At 40.5% G+C, this 20,558-nt stretch overlaps 1 protein-coding gene across 13 annotated transcripts in view; it reads left to right on the plus strand.

The window, feature by feature from the left end:
* rgs3a (regulator of G protein signaling 3a) overlaps positions 1-20,558 on the plus strand; it is a 141,882-nt gene that overhangs the window by 87,805 nt on the left and 33,519 nt on the right. For 11 of the 13 annotated variants that reach the window (XM_079658726.1, XM_079658730.1, XM_079658718.1 and 8 more), the window contains one exon: positions 17,988-18,986. In XM_079658726.1, coding sequence (XP_079514852.1) covers positions 17,988-18,986 — 999 coding nt within the window. Of the gene's footprint in view, positions 1-5,245; positions 5,396-8,048; positions 8,207-17,987; positions 18,987-20,558 lie in introns of those variants that run through there. The other 2 variants (XM_079658721.1, XM_079658722.1) reach the window with 2 other exon arrangements.

A 20,558-nucleotide genomic window follows, 5' to 3' on the forward strand; every position in this document is an offset into this window, starting at 1 on the left:
TCGAGAGACTGAAGGCGTGCGTCGATTGTTTGCGTGAAGTAGCCCATTTCCATTAAGCCGGAGGAACTTCCGTTGAGCCCGAGATCCTTGTCCTTTCCTCCCGCGTCCGGGTTTGCGGGGTGGCCGGCTAGAACCGCTAGCCAACTGGGGAACGCGGCCTGTAGCTTAATCCGCGAGACTGCGGAGCTGATGAATATATACCTGGAGCTGGGACGAAGCCCTGCTGCTGTTGCGTGTGGTCACCTGAAATGACAACTGACAGGAAGGAAGAGCAGGCATTTAAGGAATTTAACATGTGCAGCAATTGGCTGCTGAGGGGTGACGCCCACGCATTTAATGAGGGGGGAGAGAACAATAGAGTGACGTGTAAGTGACTCATTGTTAGGTCTTCCTTATTGAACTTGCGCTAAAGCTTTCATATGTTGAACAGAGTATTTGAGGAAAATGTGTATGATGATTAACTCCAATTTGAATAATTGATGCTGACTCCGGTTGTTTTGCTCAGTCAGACCCCCAGCGGGACCAAAATAAAGACAGAATAATCTGACATGAAGCTGCAGATGCCACAAAATATATATGGCAGAAAAGTGGTGCATAACTTGACCAGGAGTCTGCCAAAGGGATGTAAGAGTCATAACAAGGATATTACAAGGTTGGGTGTTATAACTGAGGACATAGACCTTCACAAAGACGCAGAGGCAGCTGTCGTACAATGAGACTTTGTAAATTATGTAAATAAAGTCATCACATCTAAAACAAAATATATTTTCAATCTTCTCAGTCAATTTGCACGTCATGCTTATTTAAACGTTGATCAGAATATTATTTACAGTATTATATAAACTGCAGCATTGCTCTAATAAACTGATTACAGTAAACACATTTAATTCAACATTTCACACTGGGACATCACATGCTTTACAGAGGTGGTGCAGAGTGTGGGGCAAACTCATGTGATTCTACATTTAATGTGTTTTCCCTTCAAAGTAAAAGCCGCACATTTGAAAACATTTGTAATGGTCATGAGATCTTTAAAAAATAATGTTGTGGCATGCTAAATCAGCAAACCAATGCAGTCTACAAACTCATGATTTATAACAAGTCTTTAAACCCTTTTTATTTGTTTTTTTTTTACTCGTGTACAGAAACACTTAACCTTGTGGTGTGGTACCCCACAGCCATTATAAGCCTGTGAGCTCTTTCCTTAGAAAGCTTCCGGTACATTCTTGTCTGGGCAGCATTAGCCACTAACCTGCTGAAAAAATAAATGTGTTCAGCTGCAGACACACACATGCCCTCAAATGAGAATTAAGGCAGAACTGGCCATTTTGAAAATGACAGCTGCACTTCATCACACACAGTAAGCATTTGATGAGCAATGCTGGCACTCCTTCTCCGAGCCAGAAGACAAAATCAAACTATCTGCAAGTTGCATACATCTTATACATGGGGGTGAAAAAGAAGGCTGCTGCAGCTGCTAATGAACGAAGTGCGTATGTTGAGGTTGTTGAGGTTTAGAGGCAGCTTGTTCTGTTCCCTTTCTCTTGCTTACTCCTTTCACATTGATGAGAACATGTTTAAGAGGCTGACGTGGTTATAATACAGGATTTATGTTGGAAGAAGCAGTGACGCAATACAACAACAAGGACCCTCTATCAATCCCTCTCTGTCTTACCGTAAGTGCTGAAAGTGGTGGGCTCTCTTCTCCCCTGTCTTCTACCCATCTCTCCACCGCGGGCTAACTCGATCAATGAACAAGAAGCTCTGGACCGAAAGGAAGTCTCAGTGAATATGCATCTTTGGAGCAGAACATCTCACTACGAGCGCACACTGAATCTCAAGCAGCAACACAAAATAACAAAGCCAATTGCTCCCCCTCAGAATTCATCAGAAAACTGAATAATTCATTTCCTCCCCATTTTGTCTCTAAAATTGTTGAAGGGCCACACACCAGCAGGGTCTTGACACATGCCAACTTGGCAGAATGTGCATGTCAAGTCTTCAGAATAGCTGCAGGTTTACCACATTTGCTTCCCTTGATAGTCTCATTCCGGCTAATGCACCTTGACTGCTTCTTCAGTCTGTGTGACGCATTCTGCGCGTGCTACAAGTGCCAATTGACGTCTGAGACACCCCGCGGGTCTCTTTTATCTTTGCTTTTGTCATCGACATCACCACTGTTTGTCAATGGTCAAAGGTCCCTTGAGAATGTTTTCCCATACATGGTCTCTAACTGGGTGAGTGAACATGTGTATTTACAATAAAAGGTATCAGGTGTTCCCTCAGAGAAGGAATTCATTGTATATAAATCCAACAACTATTGTAAGCAGAGTAGATATTAGGAAAAATAATAAAAGCAAAAGTTGTTTTAACTATGTCAAGTCTAAATAGACACAGTATCATAAAGTAGTTCTGTAGTATACAAGTACAATGAAGGAATACTTTGAAGTACACTTCTATCAACTAAACAATGGGCCAATTTAGTCAGAATATGTGTTAAAGGGGACCTGTCCTGCATGATCTGTTTGGTAAAATCACATTTTGAGCAAAACACATCATAGACATGTTTTTTTAATATATTTGCATATATCTGAGACCCATAGTATATACCTAAAAGTAGCGTAATAGGAGACCTTTAAACTAGTCTGATTACAAGAATACAGATAGTATTAGCCCAAGTGTACTTCACTGAGATATACTTAAAGGTGTATACTACTGTATGGTGTATACTATACAATGAGCCTAGGGTGAGAGGTTTTTTGCAGACTAATATAGGAAGCACTTTTGGAGTGAATGTATGATGAAGGACAGTTTGTTGAGACAGCAGCAGTTACAGTCGTAGGTTCTCAGTATTAGCGTGTTAAAGAAAGTCACAACAGTAGGGAGTTTGTTGTAAAGGAATATGTGAGGATAGTAGTGAGCAGTGAGAGGCTCGTTCTTGGTACCCTTCTTGCAAGATTACCACTTTGTTTAAATGTGCAGTCTGAAACCAAGGTCGTAAATAAATGATCTATATTTGAGGTCAAATATGAGCAGCATCTGTTATGTTCACATGATTAACATTTCTCTCGCTCTCTTTGTTTCTCTGCAAAAGACACATGCTTTCCCCTTCATTGTCTCGAATTAGGCATGGATGAATTCCATTTGTCATCTCTGTACGTCTTCTTCACACACACACACACACACACACACTACACAAACAGTGTGTGCTATTTTTGAAATGTGTTGTGTTTCGAACTGTGACATCCACATTTAGAACTGGTTCGAACTGAGCACACACGAAGAAGCAAGAGTTACTATAGTGAGGTTATAACTTTTTAACTCCAGTGTATTTTATGAGATGTCTGCCACTTACTGCTACAGTACGTCTCTAGTTCTTTAGTATTTAAGTTTCAGAACTATCTCAAGCTCCCTTTTTTTTTTGCTGAAATAAGGTCTTTAGCAAACTACCTGGAAATATGTTTTTTGTGGTTCAATGTTCTTATTCTACTTCAAAATAATCTGGATACTATAGTTGTTGCATCCAGATTATTAGAAGTTGAACAATCAATATCTTTATCATTGCATTGATTTGCTTCTATCTCACACACACACGCACGCACGCACGCACGCACACATACCATGTATACATCACTACAGGGGGCATTGCATTGACTTAAATGCATTTCCTGGAGACTTATCCTAACCTTAACCATAACCAACACATGCCTAACCCTAACCCTTAACCTTACCTTAACCCTAAACCCAACCAAGTCTTCACCCTAACATTAATTGATTCCCCTTATGGGGACCTCCATTTTGTCCCCATAAGGGAGGCGAGTCCCCACACGTGACTGTGTAAACAGATTTAGGTCCCCACAATTATAGTAATGCTAGGCCACACACACACACACACACACACACACACACACACACACACACACACACACACACACACACACACACACACACACACACACACACACACACACACTCTCCCTGGATGTTATTCATTGTAGCCTGTAGTGTAGGATTAATTCCCTTCTCTCTCTTCAAACATTAATGATTTCCCTTTGATGGAGTGCTGTTGGGCTTTATTTTAGTTCACCTTTAACTATTCTTAACTGTGTTACATAATGGCACGGGAGCAAGGATAGATATGAACCTGGCAGATTCATTCCTAATAAGGCACAGCCCATTATAAAATCCATTCACTCTCTAATTGAATTATGCACATTCAATACTCCAAAACATTACGTTTACTTCGCTGAGCCTGCAATGGAGCAGGGTTAACAGTTTAATTTGCAAGTGACGGGAGTCTATTTGGCATCTTCAATTAGTACAAGTTTGTAATGACAGTAATAAGAACTGTAAAGAATCCTACCACATATTAACAAGAAAAAGGGGTCAAATGTGGAAAGCAATGGAAACATTGAAATCTAGTTCACCTTAAGTTGATATTCTACTTCCATGATGTCAATCATTACTTTAAGCATCATCTAGAAATGTTTCTTTTTAGAATACCTTTAGCCAGAGACTGTAAGGATGACAGTGGTATGGGCATTATCATTGAAGAGGTTTAAAAATAGCCATTTGAAAAAGCCCAGAATTGATTACCACATGATATGATTAGATACGGCGTGATGAATAGCTTTTACATAGTTCCCCTCAGGTCTGATGCAGACACATGGCCATTGTGTGTCTGTGTGTGTGTGTGTGTGTGTGTGTGTGTCTGTGTGTGTGCGTGCCTGCCTGTGTGCCTTTTATTAGGTGTGAAAGACGTGGCCCTTAACATCCTGCTCTTTGATAGGTCTTGATTCAGTGCTTTGATTTGCAACGGAGCAACTTCTAAAAATAGCATATAGAGAGAAAGAGCGAGAGAAGGACCCGACTTCTTCGGTCTCCAGAGACTAACTTGCATTTGATCTTTCCATAACCATCTTTCCCTCTATGTTTCTCATACATCACATTTTTATAATTCCTCCTCTCACTCTCACACCTCTGTATCTCCTGATTCCATCTGTCTTCATTTCCCCTCCTTCACCAAATCCCTTTTTCCCCCCCTTTCTTTCTGTCTTTCTCCCCTCTCTCTTTCTCTCCCTCTCTCTTTCTCTCCCTCCCTCTCCTCTCTTTTGAAACACACGCGTTATTACCGAGCCAGGGGAGAAGCTGGGACTGCAGAAACAACACAGACACTCTCAGAAACAAAAGGAGGAGAAAAGAAGCACTGACATATCCAGACAAACGGACAGGAAAGAAATCCCATATGTTCACATTGGATTAGCAGACGCTCTCTGTTCACGCTGCACATGTGCTCTGTCAGTGTGTGTTTGTGTGGATGAACTGTGCCTGGGACACACACCAACAATAACACATTTTAACGCAAGCACTACGCGTTCAGATGCCTGTGTCTAAGGTAATGTATTGTTGTCTGTTTATTTTTTTACTGGTGTGAAGGTCAAAGTCAGAGCTTTTTCTGGTGATTTCTATAGTTGAGATTATTCTGTTTGTGTGTTATTACTGTAAATATGGTGTAAATGTCAGTTTTACTGCATTCAGGTGGTGTGTGCAAGTAGCTGTATTTGCCTGCTTTGTTTACAACTGTTGTTCTGTGTCAAATTACTCATTTATATAATCAGATGTTTCACGCTGCGCAGCAAGTTTTTGTTTTTAGATTGGTTGGAGGGTTTTGCTTCTGCATGGATATTTTAACATTTAAAAAAATGCGGTGCATGATGGCGACAGGTGAATCATGGCTCGTTGGTAGGGAGTAAACAAGGAACTAAACCACTTTACTATCTCTGATTGCCTTATTTTAGACTGTTTATTTATGTAGAACAACGTATTATTGGAGGAGCTCTACAGCTGTTTATGTTGACTCAGTACCAGTGTAAACACTTTTGAGTTTCTGTCCTTTTTCCCCTCGCAGTAATTACTATCGAGCTGTTACCTGCTGTTAATGACACTATCTTGTTTTGTGTGGGACATTTACCTCTTGAAGGGGACTGTCATTGACAGATAGTCATTGACTCGAGCAGCCGTGTAAAGAGACAGCAGGTGTGTGTGTGTGTCTCCTGGCTTTCATTGTCAAATGTTCCTAGTCACACTGAGGAGATAAAAGACGTTTCTCCTGAGTCGCTTTGAGAGGCTCTAAGTGTGAGAAAGGTTACAGAATATAGTGAGAGAGATCATTGGGGTTCAATTAGCCTTTCAGATACAGCAGGTATGTTTGCTTGCTAACGAGACACACCACAAATGTCCACTATATTTTACTGAATTGTCACACAATCTGCAAAAGAAAATAGCGTTAGACACAAATTAGGATCGTGTCAGGATATGTAGGCAAATGATAACATGATTTAGTTTAGTCGATTTTAACTTTTTAACCTCGTCCAAAGTACATTTTTACAAAAAAACAAAAACAAATTTAGATACAAAGCCAAAGTTAACATTCAGCTACTTGTTTAAAGGCAACATGAAACACTGATGCTTTAGACCAGGGTTCTCAAACTCAAGGCCCGGGGGCCAAATCCGACCCGCAACTTCATTTTATGTGGCCCCGCAAGAGCTTGCAAAGAATACGTTTATTAAACGGTTACATGCCACTTTACAGAAGCAGGTTGCCCATAAACTACATTTCCCACAATGCATCTCGTTTTGTGACATGCACACTGAAGAGACTTGCAATTATTTGCCCTGGACTTCTGCTTTCAGACGTAGTTAATTACTAAGTTATTATCCTATCCGATAATAATCCAATTCAGAGGCAATAATGTAATATAATACATTATTTTATATATATATTATATATTTATATAGTTACAACCGGCCCTTTGAGTGCAACCTTTTTGCAAATGTGGCCCGCGATGAAATTGAGTTTGACACCCCTGCTTTAGACGTTTGGTTGTGTTATCAGCCTTTTTTTTTTTTTTCGAAAACTAAATGTCTGTATGGAACAAAAGGTAAAGCCATGCTGCTGGAGTCAGAAATTGCCATTAGTCTTAAACCAAATTGTACTAACATGTTCCAGCCCTCGTGCAGGCTTCATGATGCTCTTCCCTTTGAAGCATTGTTTGAATACAAATGGTGCATTGTTGTCATCAAGTCAAGGGTATCGGGGTAGGCTATGACTTAATCAATTTCAGAGTGCCAAGATATCTATAAATAGTCACACAATGTAAATCTACTGTGACCTAGACCAAAACTATAACAAAATAATGGCACACCACTGACATACTTTAACAAACAACGCCCTATAAATGTGCATCCTAATGTAGATTGTCTTGCTCGATTGTACTTGGGTTTAATCTATTGGTGAGAGCTTCTTCCTTATAAAATTCAAAACTTCCAGATTTAAATGTCCGAAAATAGAACGACATTTTGATGTGTGGCAACAAAACCAGGAAGTATAGGGACATTTGCCACATTGGCAGTTGGTATTTGACACACATGACCTCTAAGTGTTAGTGCTGCGTGTTGACAGACATTATATCGAAATGATGCTTTCAAATGTGAGTGTTTCCTTTAAGATTTTGACAATCAAGCATGGTTCCTGTTACATATGCTGTATGTTTACCCTATGACCTAATAGCTGCATTGTGTGTCAGGAACATGTGTGTTTAAACTTGAACTACGCATGTCTGCCTGTGTTTACAATGAATATGTGTCCATTGTATGCTTTGTGCATCCTGTGGGACCTGGCACAGGGCCTTAATGTCTTCACAAAGAAACGCAGGGCGGTAGTGCAGGCACAAATGAACAAAGATGTCAGACAATATTTACAGACACGCACACAAATCTGCAATAATGGAGACCAGTTAGTATGTTGGGTGGACATACGCCCCACGCACATGCATGCATATGTTCTCCCTGAGCCCTCGCTGCTCATTCGTCTCCTCGCATTACCGCTATCTCCTCCCTCTCGCTCCTTCCCTCTTTCCTTCTCACTTGTTTGTGCAGCTTGGGAGTTTACCTTCTTAGCCTCTTGGGCATTCTCTCTCTCTCTCCCTCCCTCCCTCCCTCCCTCGCTCACTCCCTCTCTTTTTCTCAACGCACAGTTCAGTTGGCCTAGCCCACACTGACAGAATCACACACACCAGCTCAGCTACCCAGCCACAAACACAACACAACAGTTTGTCAGAGGAAGTAAGCCACTTTAATGGGGATGTGTGGAGTGCCTGTATCTGCCTTAAGTGGATTGTAACCTGGGACTGCTTCCTCTTGACAGGTAGGTTTTTATGGACCATCTCTTTTATTTCTTTAAAGCACATCTTATGTTGTGGCTAATCTAAGAAGAAGAGGTTTCATGCAAATAGATTTTGATGGTGCTTTGGTGTATGTGGTTAGCTTGAGTTGCTGATATTGTTGCTGCTGGGGGGCAGGGAGTGGTTTAGTCTTATAGAGATACAAGACGGAGAGATGGCTGAAAAGATAGGGAAAAGCAATAAAAGCTTGGTTATCACGAGGCATCTTTATGACACTCTCATATGAGGAGTTGGGTGTCAGTGTCATGCGCTGCTTTGATTTATTTAACTTAACCCTTTCTACCTTCTTCTGTTTGTTTTCTTTCTATTTTCTTAATTTCTGTCTTTGTATTATTACTCTCTCTCTATTACTCCATCCATGCTCTCATGTTTCCTTCCTCCCTAATAGCTCTCTTTAATACAATTGCCTCGTAGTATCGACTCCCACTTAATAAACAAGAGTTATGGACAGTATTTTCTCAACATAAGGTTATTTATATCCTCCTTAGGATGCATTTATTTTCTTTGTTTGGGCATTGTTTCTCTGCAAGGGACTTATTGATGTAGTCCTCCACATGGCTGGAGAGTCATAGGGTGAGAGACAGGGAGGCAGAGAGAGGAGTGGTAGGGAGATAGCCATTAAAATGACTCTAAACCATGTCAGAGACAGAGCTGAGCAAACAGAGGGACAGTAGGAAGCACACTGGGGAAAATTGCTTTTCTCTTCCTCATTAGAGGAATTGTGGGGTTTTCTCTTTGGAGGGGAGAGAGAATTTGTCTAGTTTGTGTCGTTTTCTGTTTGAGCCGCTGGGAGCTTGTGTTTGAGTTCATGTAATGTAGAGATATATGGTGTTTTAGATTTGTTTTAATGTGAATGATGAGGCAGAAGGGGAAGATGTACCTATACTCTCATACGTCCTCCCTTCAATCATTCAGAATCTATAATCCAATGAAATGGCCATTATTGGCGTGAGACTTGACATATGTTGCCAAAGCACAACTATGATATCAAGACAGTGAATTAAATAGGCAAAATGAAAAATATAAATATAATTGTATAGAAAAAAAGGAGATTAAAACAAAGTTCTATGCAGTTAACTAAATCACTGAGCTATCAAGTTATTAATGGAACAATTTGAATGTGACTTAACTTTAAAAATGCAAGACAGGTAGTAGACAGTGTCAGTTGCATACGCAGGCACACACACACACGCACGCACGCACACACACACACACTGAGTGCAGTTGATGCGGTTACACATCCACCATCTAGCCCCAGCTTGAACAAATTAGATGTTTGTTATTGGTAATAACCTGGAAAGAAATGTCACACATACCCCCTTTTGTCACACACACACACGCACGCACACACACACACACACACACACACACACACACACACACACACACACACACACACACACACACACACACACACACACACACACACACACACACACACACACACACACACACACACGCACACACAGCAATAATAAGACTGCAAAGAAACAAAAGATAAATGCATTTTCTCTTACTATCCTTTTACTCACTCGCAATTACCCTCACACATGCACTCACACGCACTCGCTCACACATCTCTCTTCATTCTTTCTATAACGGCCTTCTCCAGTCTAATTCAGTGGTCACATTGTCTTCAGCTGCCTGCCGTCACGGGGCAAGTTACGTCAACGGCATTTTCTCTCTGGAGCCTCAGCTTCTATCAATAATGCCTTTGCATCTCTGGATGTGACGTTCACCCTCCCAAAATCAAAATCCCCAAATGTCCCCTTCGCCCGCTGCGATGGACTGTGTCTGTTCTAGATTCTTGATTCTCCCAAAGGTTTTAATAAGAGTGGCAGTGCACACTGTTATGCTAATCAATTACAGTCTTTGAGGTTGACTCACTGCCAAGTGGAAGCTATTCTGTTTCAATTAGAGTTGCCGATTTACAAATGATTCCTGCTACCCTGCAGCATTTCTAAATGAATAGCGGGATGAACTTCCATTGTATGATTACAATAATTTTACTTTAAGTCTTAAGGTCGTCGTCTTCTGAAATGATATTGTTCATGATTTAAAAAAAAAAGAGGTACTTTTATGTTCCCAGTGTTATCCTCCTGTTTTTTTCCTTTGATATACACACCCTTTTTTACTTTTCCCCCCGCTCCCTTTTGTCCTGCTCTGTTTTGTCATTCCCTCTTGGCCTGATCACAATTGAAGGCTCTGACAGATAAACGACTATTACCGCCTCATGGCTCGTCTCAGTGAAATCGAGGGCAAAAGAGGCCTGTGCACTGTGGTGCATGTAATGAGGTCATTCTAAGATTGATCATCAATATGGTCTGGCCCCTTAACGAGTTATTGCTATTACACAAAGCAATAATGTCTCCTTAATGTTCAGACCACAGATTGTTCTGGAAGGCACATGTCAAAACATCCCTAATATATATTTAGTTGTGGTGGACATACGCGCAGGGAAACACATTCAAACCTGCGGACTTCCTTCCCGTCATTCGTCTTTTACACACAAGCAACAATTAGGATGATTAACACATCAATTGGGCCTGACACCCTCATCAACATAATACAGCTCTTCCAAATTAGACAGAACATGCAAGTCTTTTGTAATACATCACCTGTGATTGAAATAATGTGTGTGTGTGTGTGTGTGTGTGTGTGTGTGTGTGTGTGTGTGTGTGTGTGTGTGTGTGTGTGTGTGTGTGTGTGTGTGTGTGTGTGTGTGTGTGTGTGTGTGTGTGTGTGTGTGTGTGTGTGTGTGTGTGTGTGTGTGTGTGTGTGTGTGTGTGTGTGTGTGTGTGTGTGTGTGTGTGTGTGTGTGTGTGTGTGTGTGTGTGTGTGTGTGTGTGTGTGTGTGTGTGTGTGTGTATTTTTCTCAAAAACATGCTTCCAAGTAACACACATTGCTGATTTTTCTTAGAATGCCTTTCTTTTGTAAGGACGGCTGTGGCTAAGTGGATAGAGTCAGGGTATAGCAAGTTCGAGTCCCACTGCAGTCAGCATGTCGTTGTGTCCCTGGGCAAGACACTTCACCTCAAATTGCTCCTGTGGGGATTGTCCACAGTACTGAATGTATGTAAGTCGCTTTGGATAAAAGCGTCTAACAAATGTAACATGTCATGTAATGTACCTATTCGGCAGGAAGAGACACCTTGTGGGTCCTTGCAATAATTTCTTTTCACCTTATTTTTCCTTCTTCCTCTGATTTCCTTTTCTTCGCTTATTCATATATTGTGAGCTCCTCCTCTATAGGAATGGTCTTAGATGATCCATCTGAAGTAACTTCCATCTTCTGGGTTATCATTATATATTTGAACAGTCACTACAGTGTGCAAATAAAAGTAAAACTGGTGTTAAAGTTCCTGGTTTGATCAACTTTGTTCCTGTTTCTTGTTCTCTATTTTCATTTAATGAGTTCTCTCTTGGCTGTGTAGGCAGGAAGTCTTCTAGACTGTCCTTTGAAGAAATCAATGATCTAAGTCAGTGAGTAAAGAAAACAAAAGAACAGGGTAAACAAGAGTAATTCAGACTGACTGGGCGGAGTTAAATCACTTGGACATCCTGCCAGCCAACTTGCTGTCGTGCAGATCAACCACTGTACCGAGTGGAGACAGAGAGGAAGAGAAGCTTTGTCCTTTTGTTTTGTATATTTAACAGCATGTCTAACTGAGTTCTGCTGGATTAATTGAGTTTGGAGTTGAATTTGGCAAGTGTTATAGTGCGGACATTAAACCATTAATAATAGAATGAAGCGAGGGAAGACTTTAATCAATCAATGATCAATCTTTAATGTAATAGCTTACTTAAAAAACATCCAGGACACAGGAAATTAAATAGAGAAAGGAGGGAAAGGAAAGAGATAAAGATGAAAGATGGCCCCGTGAAATTGAGAAGCAGGAGGGGTTTGAGGTAAGCTACGATGACAGAGTTCATAGGTACATCTTTAGCTTTTGGGGAAACGCAGGACAACACAGCTGCTCCCCTAGGATGGGTCACTCGTTGCCATGGTAACCATGGGAGAGAGTTCACATAATTGTCCCTGGGTGACTGTCCAAGAGTGCGTGTGTTTTCCTGTAGCTCTATCTTCATGAGATGATTTGACCTTAAGAGGTTTAGACCTTCAGAATAAGAATTTCTTTTTTGGTCACTTTTGTCAGTCTTCATTACTTCAGGGAGATACGTTTATTTTTCTACCACTTAGATGACACAGATACACCAAATATGAGTCATAAATGGGTCATTTGGCAAGTGTCATTGGAAGGTTTACCTTGTTTATTTCTACAAATTCTATTTAAAAACTCCTGCAGGATCACACTCAACTACATTAATGTATTTGTGCAGATAATTAAGTCACAGAATGAGATAAATAAAGTAACTTTTGACTTCAATAATCTTTAAATTTTAAGACTCCAAAGGCTTAAAGCAGAGCTACAAATAAGTATTGATAATCTATAGGTATTGTTTGTATTAATATACAGCTTAAGAGGCTTTAGGTCTATTCCCTTGTTTACTTTTTAAACCTTGAACCACACATGTTAACCTGCTGGATGCAATTGTATAAAATGTGAAAAAATTAAATTCATTAGGGCTTGTTGATTTTGTTGTGGAAAATTGTAAGTTGCCATAATGGCTGCCTCATGGCCTTGCACACGTCACTAACACAATGAACAGTAGTTTTCTCTCATCAAACACTCGCTAACAATCGCCTTCGCTGTCCAACAAAGCATTAAATCACATCTTCACAGTGAACTGAATCCAGGCTTTTTCTGTTTGACCCTTGACCACCAAGACCGACAAAACACCTCTAAGACTACACAATGTATGTATTATTCTGGGTATACGAATGTGTTGTGTCTGTTTGAAATGTGGCCTGGTAGAGGTGGTCATTAGGTCATTGTGCGACTAGTAATGGTGTTCATTTTGTATCGACATAAGACAGACAAGATGGACGTTTTCCAAGTTCTCCTCTCCGTTTTCGTTGCTTTCTCTCTGCCCTTTTCCATTTACTCATCTCGTTTCTGTGTTGTTGCCATTCACTGACTCCCCTCCTCCCTTTTGCTTGTCTTATTCACTTTGTCTCCTCCATCTATTCACCCTCTTACTCTGCTTCCCACTCTCCCTGCCTTTTAGCGCTGGTTTTGTTTCCTTGCTTAATTGAGGCAATGAAAGACATTGTGTTGAATCATTGATGACTTTGAGCTGTATTTGAATACGCTTGTGTGTACATGTGTGTTGCACATGCACTTAAACAAGCACATAAACACAAGCACATGACCCATTAGGCTGTTTCTATTATATATCTCTCGAAGCAGGCTTAAAGAGTGTAGGCAACGTGATCAATATTATGATGAGAACGTGTCTTGAAGATGCACATGTTTGTTAATTTGACTGTTCTTTTTATAGCTCGGTTCAGACACAGCGGCTTGATTTGAAGTGGCTTGATTTTGTGAGTGTTTGTGTTTCCGTACTTATGTCAACTGCAGAGAGTGTAAGAAGGAACAAGTGTATGTGACAGGACAGGTGGCTCCATTGTGTCTCCAGCCATATCTCCAAAAGTCATGGATTTATGTATGTAAGACAGGGAAGGACATTGGGTTCAGAGAAGTCAATTAAAAGAAAGACAACAACTTTGTGTAAACCTAATATGTAATGGATGGATACAAAGACATGCTTATCACAGGGTGTCTCCAAATGTTAATAGCTCCATAGAGCAATCAATAATTCTAATTTCTCTGACCTTTTTTGATTGGACAAAGAAAGAACAATAGGTGCAGAAATTGATAACAGCAGAGGCTTTACTTCCACTTTCTGTTTGGGTTATTTTATGAAACTGCATTTTATTCTACAAATACACCTAATATGCCGAGTACAACAGTTAAGATGGCCTAGTTTTTTATTTGTAACTGAACCATTTAGACAGGATCACAGTGAGGTTAAGAGGGAGTTAGAAGGGAACATGATATATCTGGACCACCTTATGGCAGCTGTATATATCCATGAAAATCAAGACAAGTGAAGTTTATATTTATATAACTGAGTCACAACTCTCGTCTCAAAGTGCATCACTGTGGCCTCTTTGGAAAAGTGTTAAATGAAACCGACACCAGCCAAACCAACACACAAGCAACATTTCAATCTTTGGGGTCTTCAAATGTCTAGAAGTATACATGTGTTTGAATTCTTCATCCATGTTTTTAATCCATTTTACGTTGCGTAGGGCAGGGTTGCAGAAGCAGCAAGGTATTTCAGACATCGCAATGGATCACCTGGTGTTCCAATCCAGAACACAATCATTTTACCCTAATTTATTTATTTATTTATTTAGGTCAATACCCGAAATACCTATCACTTTTTTTAACCATAGGTTTGGATTCAAATGTAGATTGAAGGAAAAATCAAGAGCTTGGCCTCCACGTTTACACAAGACAAACAGCCATTGACACAATGCTTTACAGCATGCCAGACCTTTCCTAATGTGTTATACATAATTAGGTCGTGACTGTTGTGGAGCTGATCAGATGTTATGTGTTATACAGTTGAAGTAAGTCAGCCATTAATTCAGGCTGCAGTCAAAGCCAGAACATTCAATATTTTTGCAGCAGCAACCTTAATCTCAGACCTTTGTGTCCTTTATCAAGACCAACGTATTGAAATGATGCTTACATTATTTTAATATATTTAGAAAGAGATCATAATTCACAGCATTCAATATACAAATAAAGAGATACATTACTTATGTTTCTAGTGCAGGCCCTACACTAAGAAACAAAAGCAACAAAGACTCATTTGTGTTCTTAACATTCATTCTTTTATAAATGATGCACAGTATACGCTACAATTCCGGATACTAACTTTAGTATGGTTTTCTGAGTTGATCCTCCTTATTTAATTTGCCAAAAGCTATTTTCAGAGATCATGAGTACAGATGAAAAGTTTAAAGAAGAGTACAACCAGGGCAACAGTGTCTGGGGAGACTCATTTGAGCTGCAAAAGTAGACATACAGCTTGTGTCAAATATCATGGGAGCTGTCTCTGAGGAGGCAGCATTATCTCCAATTAGAGCAGAGCGTCATGTGACTGCAGCTACTTAAATGGACCAGCACAATGAGGCTCTTCACAAGTCCTGCTTCAGATTTATAGATGGTAGAATTGATTTTATGGCCTGAGCTGAAGATTTGTTATTTCACAAATCCACTCAGTTACATCCTGTTAATTGTCATGGCCATGGACTATATTTATGTTCACGTCTGTCGTACCTGATGTTTTGAATCATGTCCTATGAAAGTATTAGTTTGTGACTCCATGTTCTTTAAGCCATGTTTACTGGAGCACAACCATAATGTGTTGAATAGCTACAGCATGTGGATTAGGACATGGTTGATTTGTTTATTAGCTTCTTTGTCAAAATGATGCTTTTCCAACATCTGTATACTATGACATCAATGGGAATATCACTACACAGTTGAACCAATGTGATCTTGTTAAATGTGAGTTTTGTTCGTAATGACAAAAAACTCCAAACTGATGAGACAGTTTTTACTCTTTAACACTAGGACCGCCAGAGGTCGCTGTATACCTAAAACCGCCAATGGGTAAAATGTACCCGCTATACATTTTCAAGGTACAATGTTCTTTTATTTATCATACAGAACAGTGAGTTTTGATCGCAAAGGGATGAAACATATACCAATAGAATCTGTTGACTCAGCTTTTCATATGATATAGGTTGTGCAGATAGCATGAAGTTTTAAAATATCGCTAAGAGTGCTGATCTAAACGCTTGGTGTTAGACTTGTGTTTTGTTTTGTTTAGGTACAAATCTCTCTATCTCTCTCTATCGATATATCTGTTATGTTCTGTTCTATGAACATATAATTGTCTACATAAATAGACGACACGGACTACTTCTCATTCCGAGTGTCCATCTTTATTCAACTGGCACGTAACCTGCACACATGCATTACGTCCTCAACGTGAACTCAGTCATCCAAGATCTTGTATTCTCCAAGATGTTACACTATCTATAACTATCTATCTGTCTATCTCTCTCTCTATCCATCTATCAATATATCTATCTATCTATCTATTTCTCTCTCTTAATCCATCTATCTCTCTATCTATAAGGAACCGTAGTAGACAAAAGGCGTTGCTATAGCAACACGTCATGTTTACGCTGCATTTTCTATGAGGTAAATATTACCCATCTGGCGGATATAGGTATAAATGGCTTTTTTTTTGGCGATTTTTTCAATATTTCATATTGACAATTGTTAACAACAGAGGGTGCTACATAACACACTTTCAGGAAAAGTCACGGACTGGGAGACTTTAATATGTTATTGAACAAAAGTTACATACAATCAAAGAACAGCTGCGGGTAAAATTTACCCGTTGGCGGTTCTAGTGTTAAAGTAACTACTTTTTGTGAGTTATGATGAATTATGTTTGGAGAAACAACAGAACAAAGTTGTGTGCATAACTTTAAAACATTTTTCTTTATTCAGCTTTAAATATTCAGCAACTTTGTTATCTATTGTGTGGGTTCGAATATTTGATGATCCTCCCACTGAGGGCTCTGTGGGCTGCAGTAGGTTAAAGCAGCATTTCATATCAGCCGATTTTGGGAAGGAAGTCAAAGAGATTGCTAAAGGCAGAGGGTGAAGACGAATATATTGCAGAATGTTGTGGTTGATCCTTGAAAGTGAGCAAGTTTGTGGAGTTCTTGTGAGTGTGTGGTCATTTTGGTTATAAGGAAAATCACAGTATGTTTTAAATGATGGAAACATTTTAGAGAAGATACATGAGAACAGATGGGTGGCTAATACTTTGTAGCAGTAATATCATCCATTTCTGCGAGAGGTTTGGCTTCTTTTCGTGTCCAATGTCCCCAAGGGCACAGAACCAGTCAGTCTGAATGAATCAGTGGAGCGAGCTCCAGTGTGGCACAGTAGCAGGAAAACAACAGGAAGCCCACATCCCAATGTCAACTCACTGGCACTGATATCACAATGTTGTCTCTGACAGCATTATTTCTGTTTTGTATACCAAAACAGCATTTAGAGGAAACATTTTTTTTTTTCTACGTAGAAAAATGATGGAAAGACCAACATTTAAAGTCCTCATTCTGTTTTTGCCTAGTTTGACACCATACAAATCTGCCACAGCCTTTATCCCACAGGCAATAAGACTGCTAAACACCTGAGCTCTGTTAAGAGCCCCGATAAACATTCATTGTTTGTCATCTTGCAATCTACTTATTTATATAAATAGTTATCACCGCAATAAACCGTATTTAATTTAGTCTTAATGTACACTATTTAATTTCATATTCTGTTCTTGTACATATCATATTCTATTTATATAGACTTCTTCCACTTTTTTTTATTTGTATTTTTGCATTGTTGGAGGAGCTCGGGTCAGAGGAATTTCATTGCCATTCCTACACTGTAGTTTATGTGCACTTATGACAATAACACCTTTGAATCTTGAATCTACGTGATGCCATGGTTGTAGATATTCCAGCACCTCCTGTTGAATCTGACAATGTGACGTTCTCAACAGAAAAACATACTCTATGTCATCTAGTTTGATCCTGGCTTTACGAAAACTAAATTCAATGTCTGCTATTATTTGGGATGAGTGCATTTTGCTCATGGTATATCTCAGTCATGCTTTGAGTTAAACCAATTGGAAACAAACAGCTTGGATTAACATTTCTCCCCCTCTGTTTTTTTCTCTTTCTAGATGTTGGAGCCTAAGGATGATGCCCCTTCCTGTGAGCTGGGCGGAGTCGGAGGAGATCACGGTGGTGTGTGCCTGCACATGCCCCCCCGCAGCTCAGAGGGTGAGGAAAGCAGCCTGTACCCCTCCAGTCCCTCAGAGCCCCCAAACCTGGGCAGCCCTCACACCTCAGAGCCTCTCACCCCTCTGGATGAGGTCTACATGCCTCTTGGGGGACTCATGGGGTCTGGGGATAGACACAAGGTGCCTCCCACACCACCTCCATCCACTGAGGGTGAGGACTGGAGGAGCATGGAGGGCAACGAGATGGAGATCTGGAGGGAGGTGAGTACGTTGGAGAGCAGTAGGGAGGAAGATGAAGATGATTGGGCCAGCAAAAAGAGTGTCGGCAGTGAGGGCGGAGAGAAAGTGGAAGAAGAGGGGGAAGGAGAGGATGAGGGAGAGAGGAATGAAGAGGAGGTCAACCTAAACCTGGTGGTGTGCAACACTGATGAAGAAAACGCCTCTGAGCCACTAGAAACCAACGCCCCCCCTTCCTCCTCATCCTCCTCATTTGTCATCCCCGAGCTGCGCCTCGACCGCTCCTTCAGCGCCGACGCCCTCTCCTCACCCAACACCGATGAAGAAGAGTACGACGAAGAAGACGACGACGACGAAGAGTCCGAGGAAGAGGACGATGAAGACGACAGCGACGATGCCTACCTGCAGCGTAGCGACAGCAAGCGCCGCAGCATGGTGGAGGGGGCCACCTGTGAGAAGCATGGGGGGGGGCGGCTCAGCGTGCAGAACTCCCTCCGCAGGCGCACCCACAGCGAGGGCAGCCTCCTGCAGGACCCCCGCACGCCTTGTTTCACCTCCGACAACGCCATCAACTGCCTGGAGGCCGGGGGGGCGCACCACAAGGGCGGCTGGACACTCCCCTCTCCCAAAACCCTGAAGAAGGAGCTGACCAAGAGTGGAGGCTCAATGCATCAGCTGTGCATGCTGTTCTCTGGGAGGAAGGTAAGCTCATCACACTCAAACAATTCTATAGACTGAGGCATGCGTGGATAGAGTTAAAGAAACGCAGATGTTAAAACAGTCATTACAACAAAGAAACTCACTGATAATGGGATTTGGTATGGAATAGTGCTTCGGTTTTTCTTTCTAAACTCACATACTTTGTTAAATGTCTGTTAAATATCTCCTCACTTTTGTACCAGCAGCTTGAGTGATCCAACAGCTCAGCTCAGTCTCAATTCACTGGTATTTGTAAAAAGAGTGCCATCAAGTGGTCAAACAAAGCTAATACAGATGTTCCTGTAGTCACAAGATAGCAATATCCATCAAAATGTTTTAACTAGATCTTAACATATTAACTGCAAATACAAGCACACTGATATGAATGTATATAACGCCGTGTCAAACATATGCAACATTCTGACTCTAAGACTTACCTTTACCTTCATGCACATCTTACATATAGATCTATCTACCTAACCACTCTCTATATCTACGAACAAGTCAGCACAAAACATAACACAAAATTAAACAAAGACAATTCAAATAAATTCAGTATTTTGACCTGCTTTCAAGTAAATTGCACATTTCTCACATTTATTTTGTGCGAAACATTAACATCTATCTGTTTTTGAGAAAGCACAAACAAATGTATGTTTAAATACAAATAAATGAACATACATTATAATATGTAACACAGTGAAATGTCGCTTGAAAGTAAAGAAAAAATTAACTTATGAGATCATTTGTTTTATATGAAGAATGCTCCATTTTCTTTTTAAACTTTGGAAGTATAACTACATATATATTTTTGTCAGCAGTAGTACAGAATTCTGTAATACAAAATGAAATATATTAACTCATTAAAAAAGCATGTTTTCTTCTTTTTAAATGAAGTTTGTGCAGTAGTAGTTGTCCTAGTTGTCCAACAGAGGGAAGCATGCATCACATCCTGTCAGTGTGAGTCACATCTTTACTCACTTCACTTCGGCCAAGGCTGAGTAATACACAATGATTGACTAATCTCAGTACCTATTATGATGTCATGTAATTAATAATTTCTCCAGAATGATTACACAGGAATGCAGACAGGACATCTCAGATTTCTTCCAACAAAGTTATTCATAGTAGTTTGAACTGTCCACCTATTACATCAGTATAATATATTGCGACAGTGACATCAGAGCTTCACAGATATCCCATAGAGACTCAATGATACACAAATAACAAAGGTGATCAAGTGCTCACTTTGTCATGTAAAAAATCAGAAGCGCTGTCCGGTTTTATCTGTCTCTCCTTTCTCAGTCTGTCAGCACCTTGTGTCTCCTTAAATGGCGGTGTGTGTGTGTGTGAGCTGTGCAGAGGAGGAATGCAGCAGACAGGGCTGCAGCATATTGGTCTTGGCAGATTGAAGGGGAATTTTACTACCTATTGGCGTCATGCACACTGCTCCTTTCAGTCCCCCCCCCCCCCCATTATTTAAAATGATCTGCCAACCCCCCTAATTTATTAACATAGCAACATCTCCAGGTGCGTGTGTGTGTGTGTGTGTGTGTGTGTGTGTGTGTGTGTGTG

The sequence above is a fragment of the Notothenia rossii genome (assembly GCF_949606895.1).
Source record: "Notothenia rossii genome assembly, chromosome: 11".
NCBI classification, from domain to species: domain Eukaryota; kingdom Metazoa; phylum Chordata; class Actinopteri; order Perciformes; family Nototheniidae; genus Notothenia; species Notothenia rossii.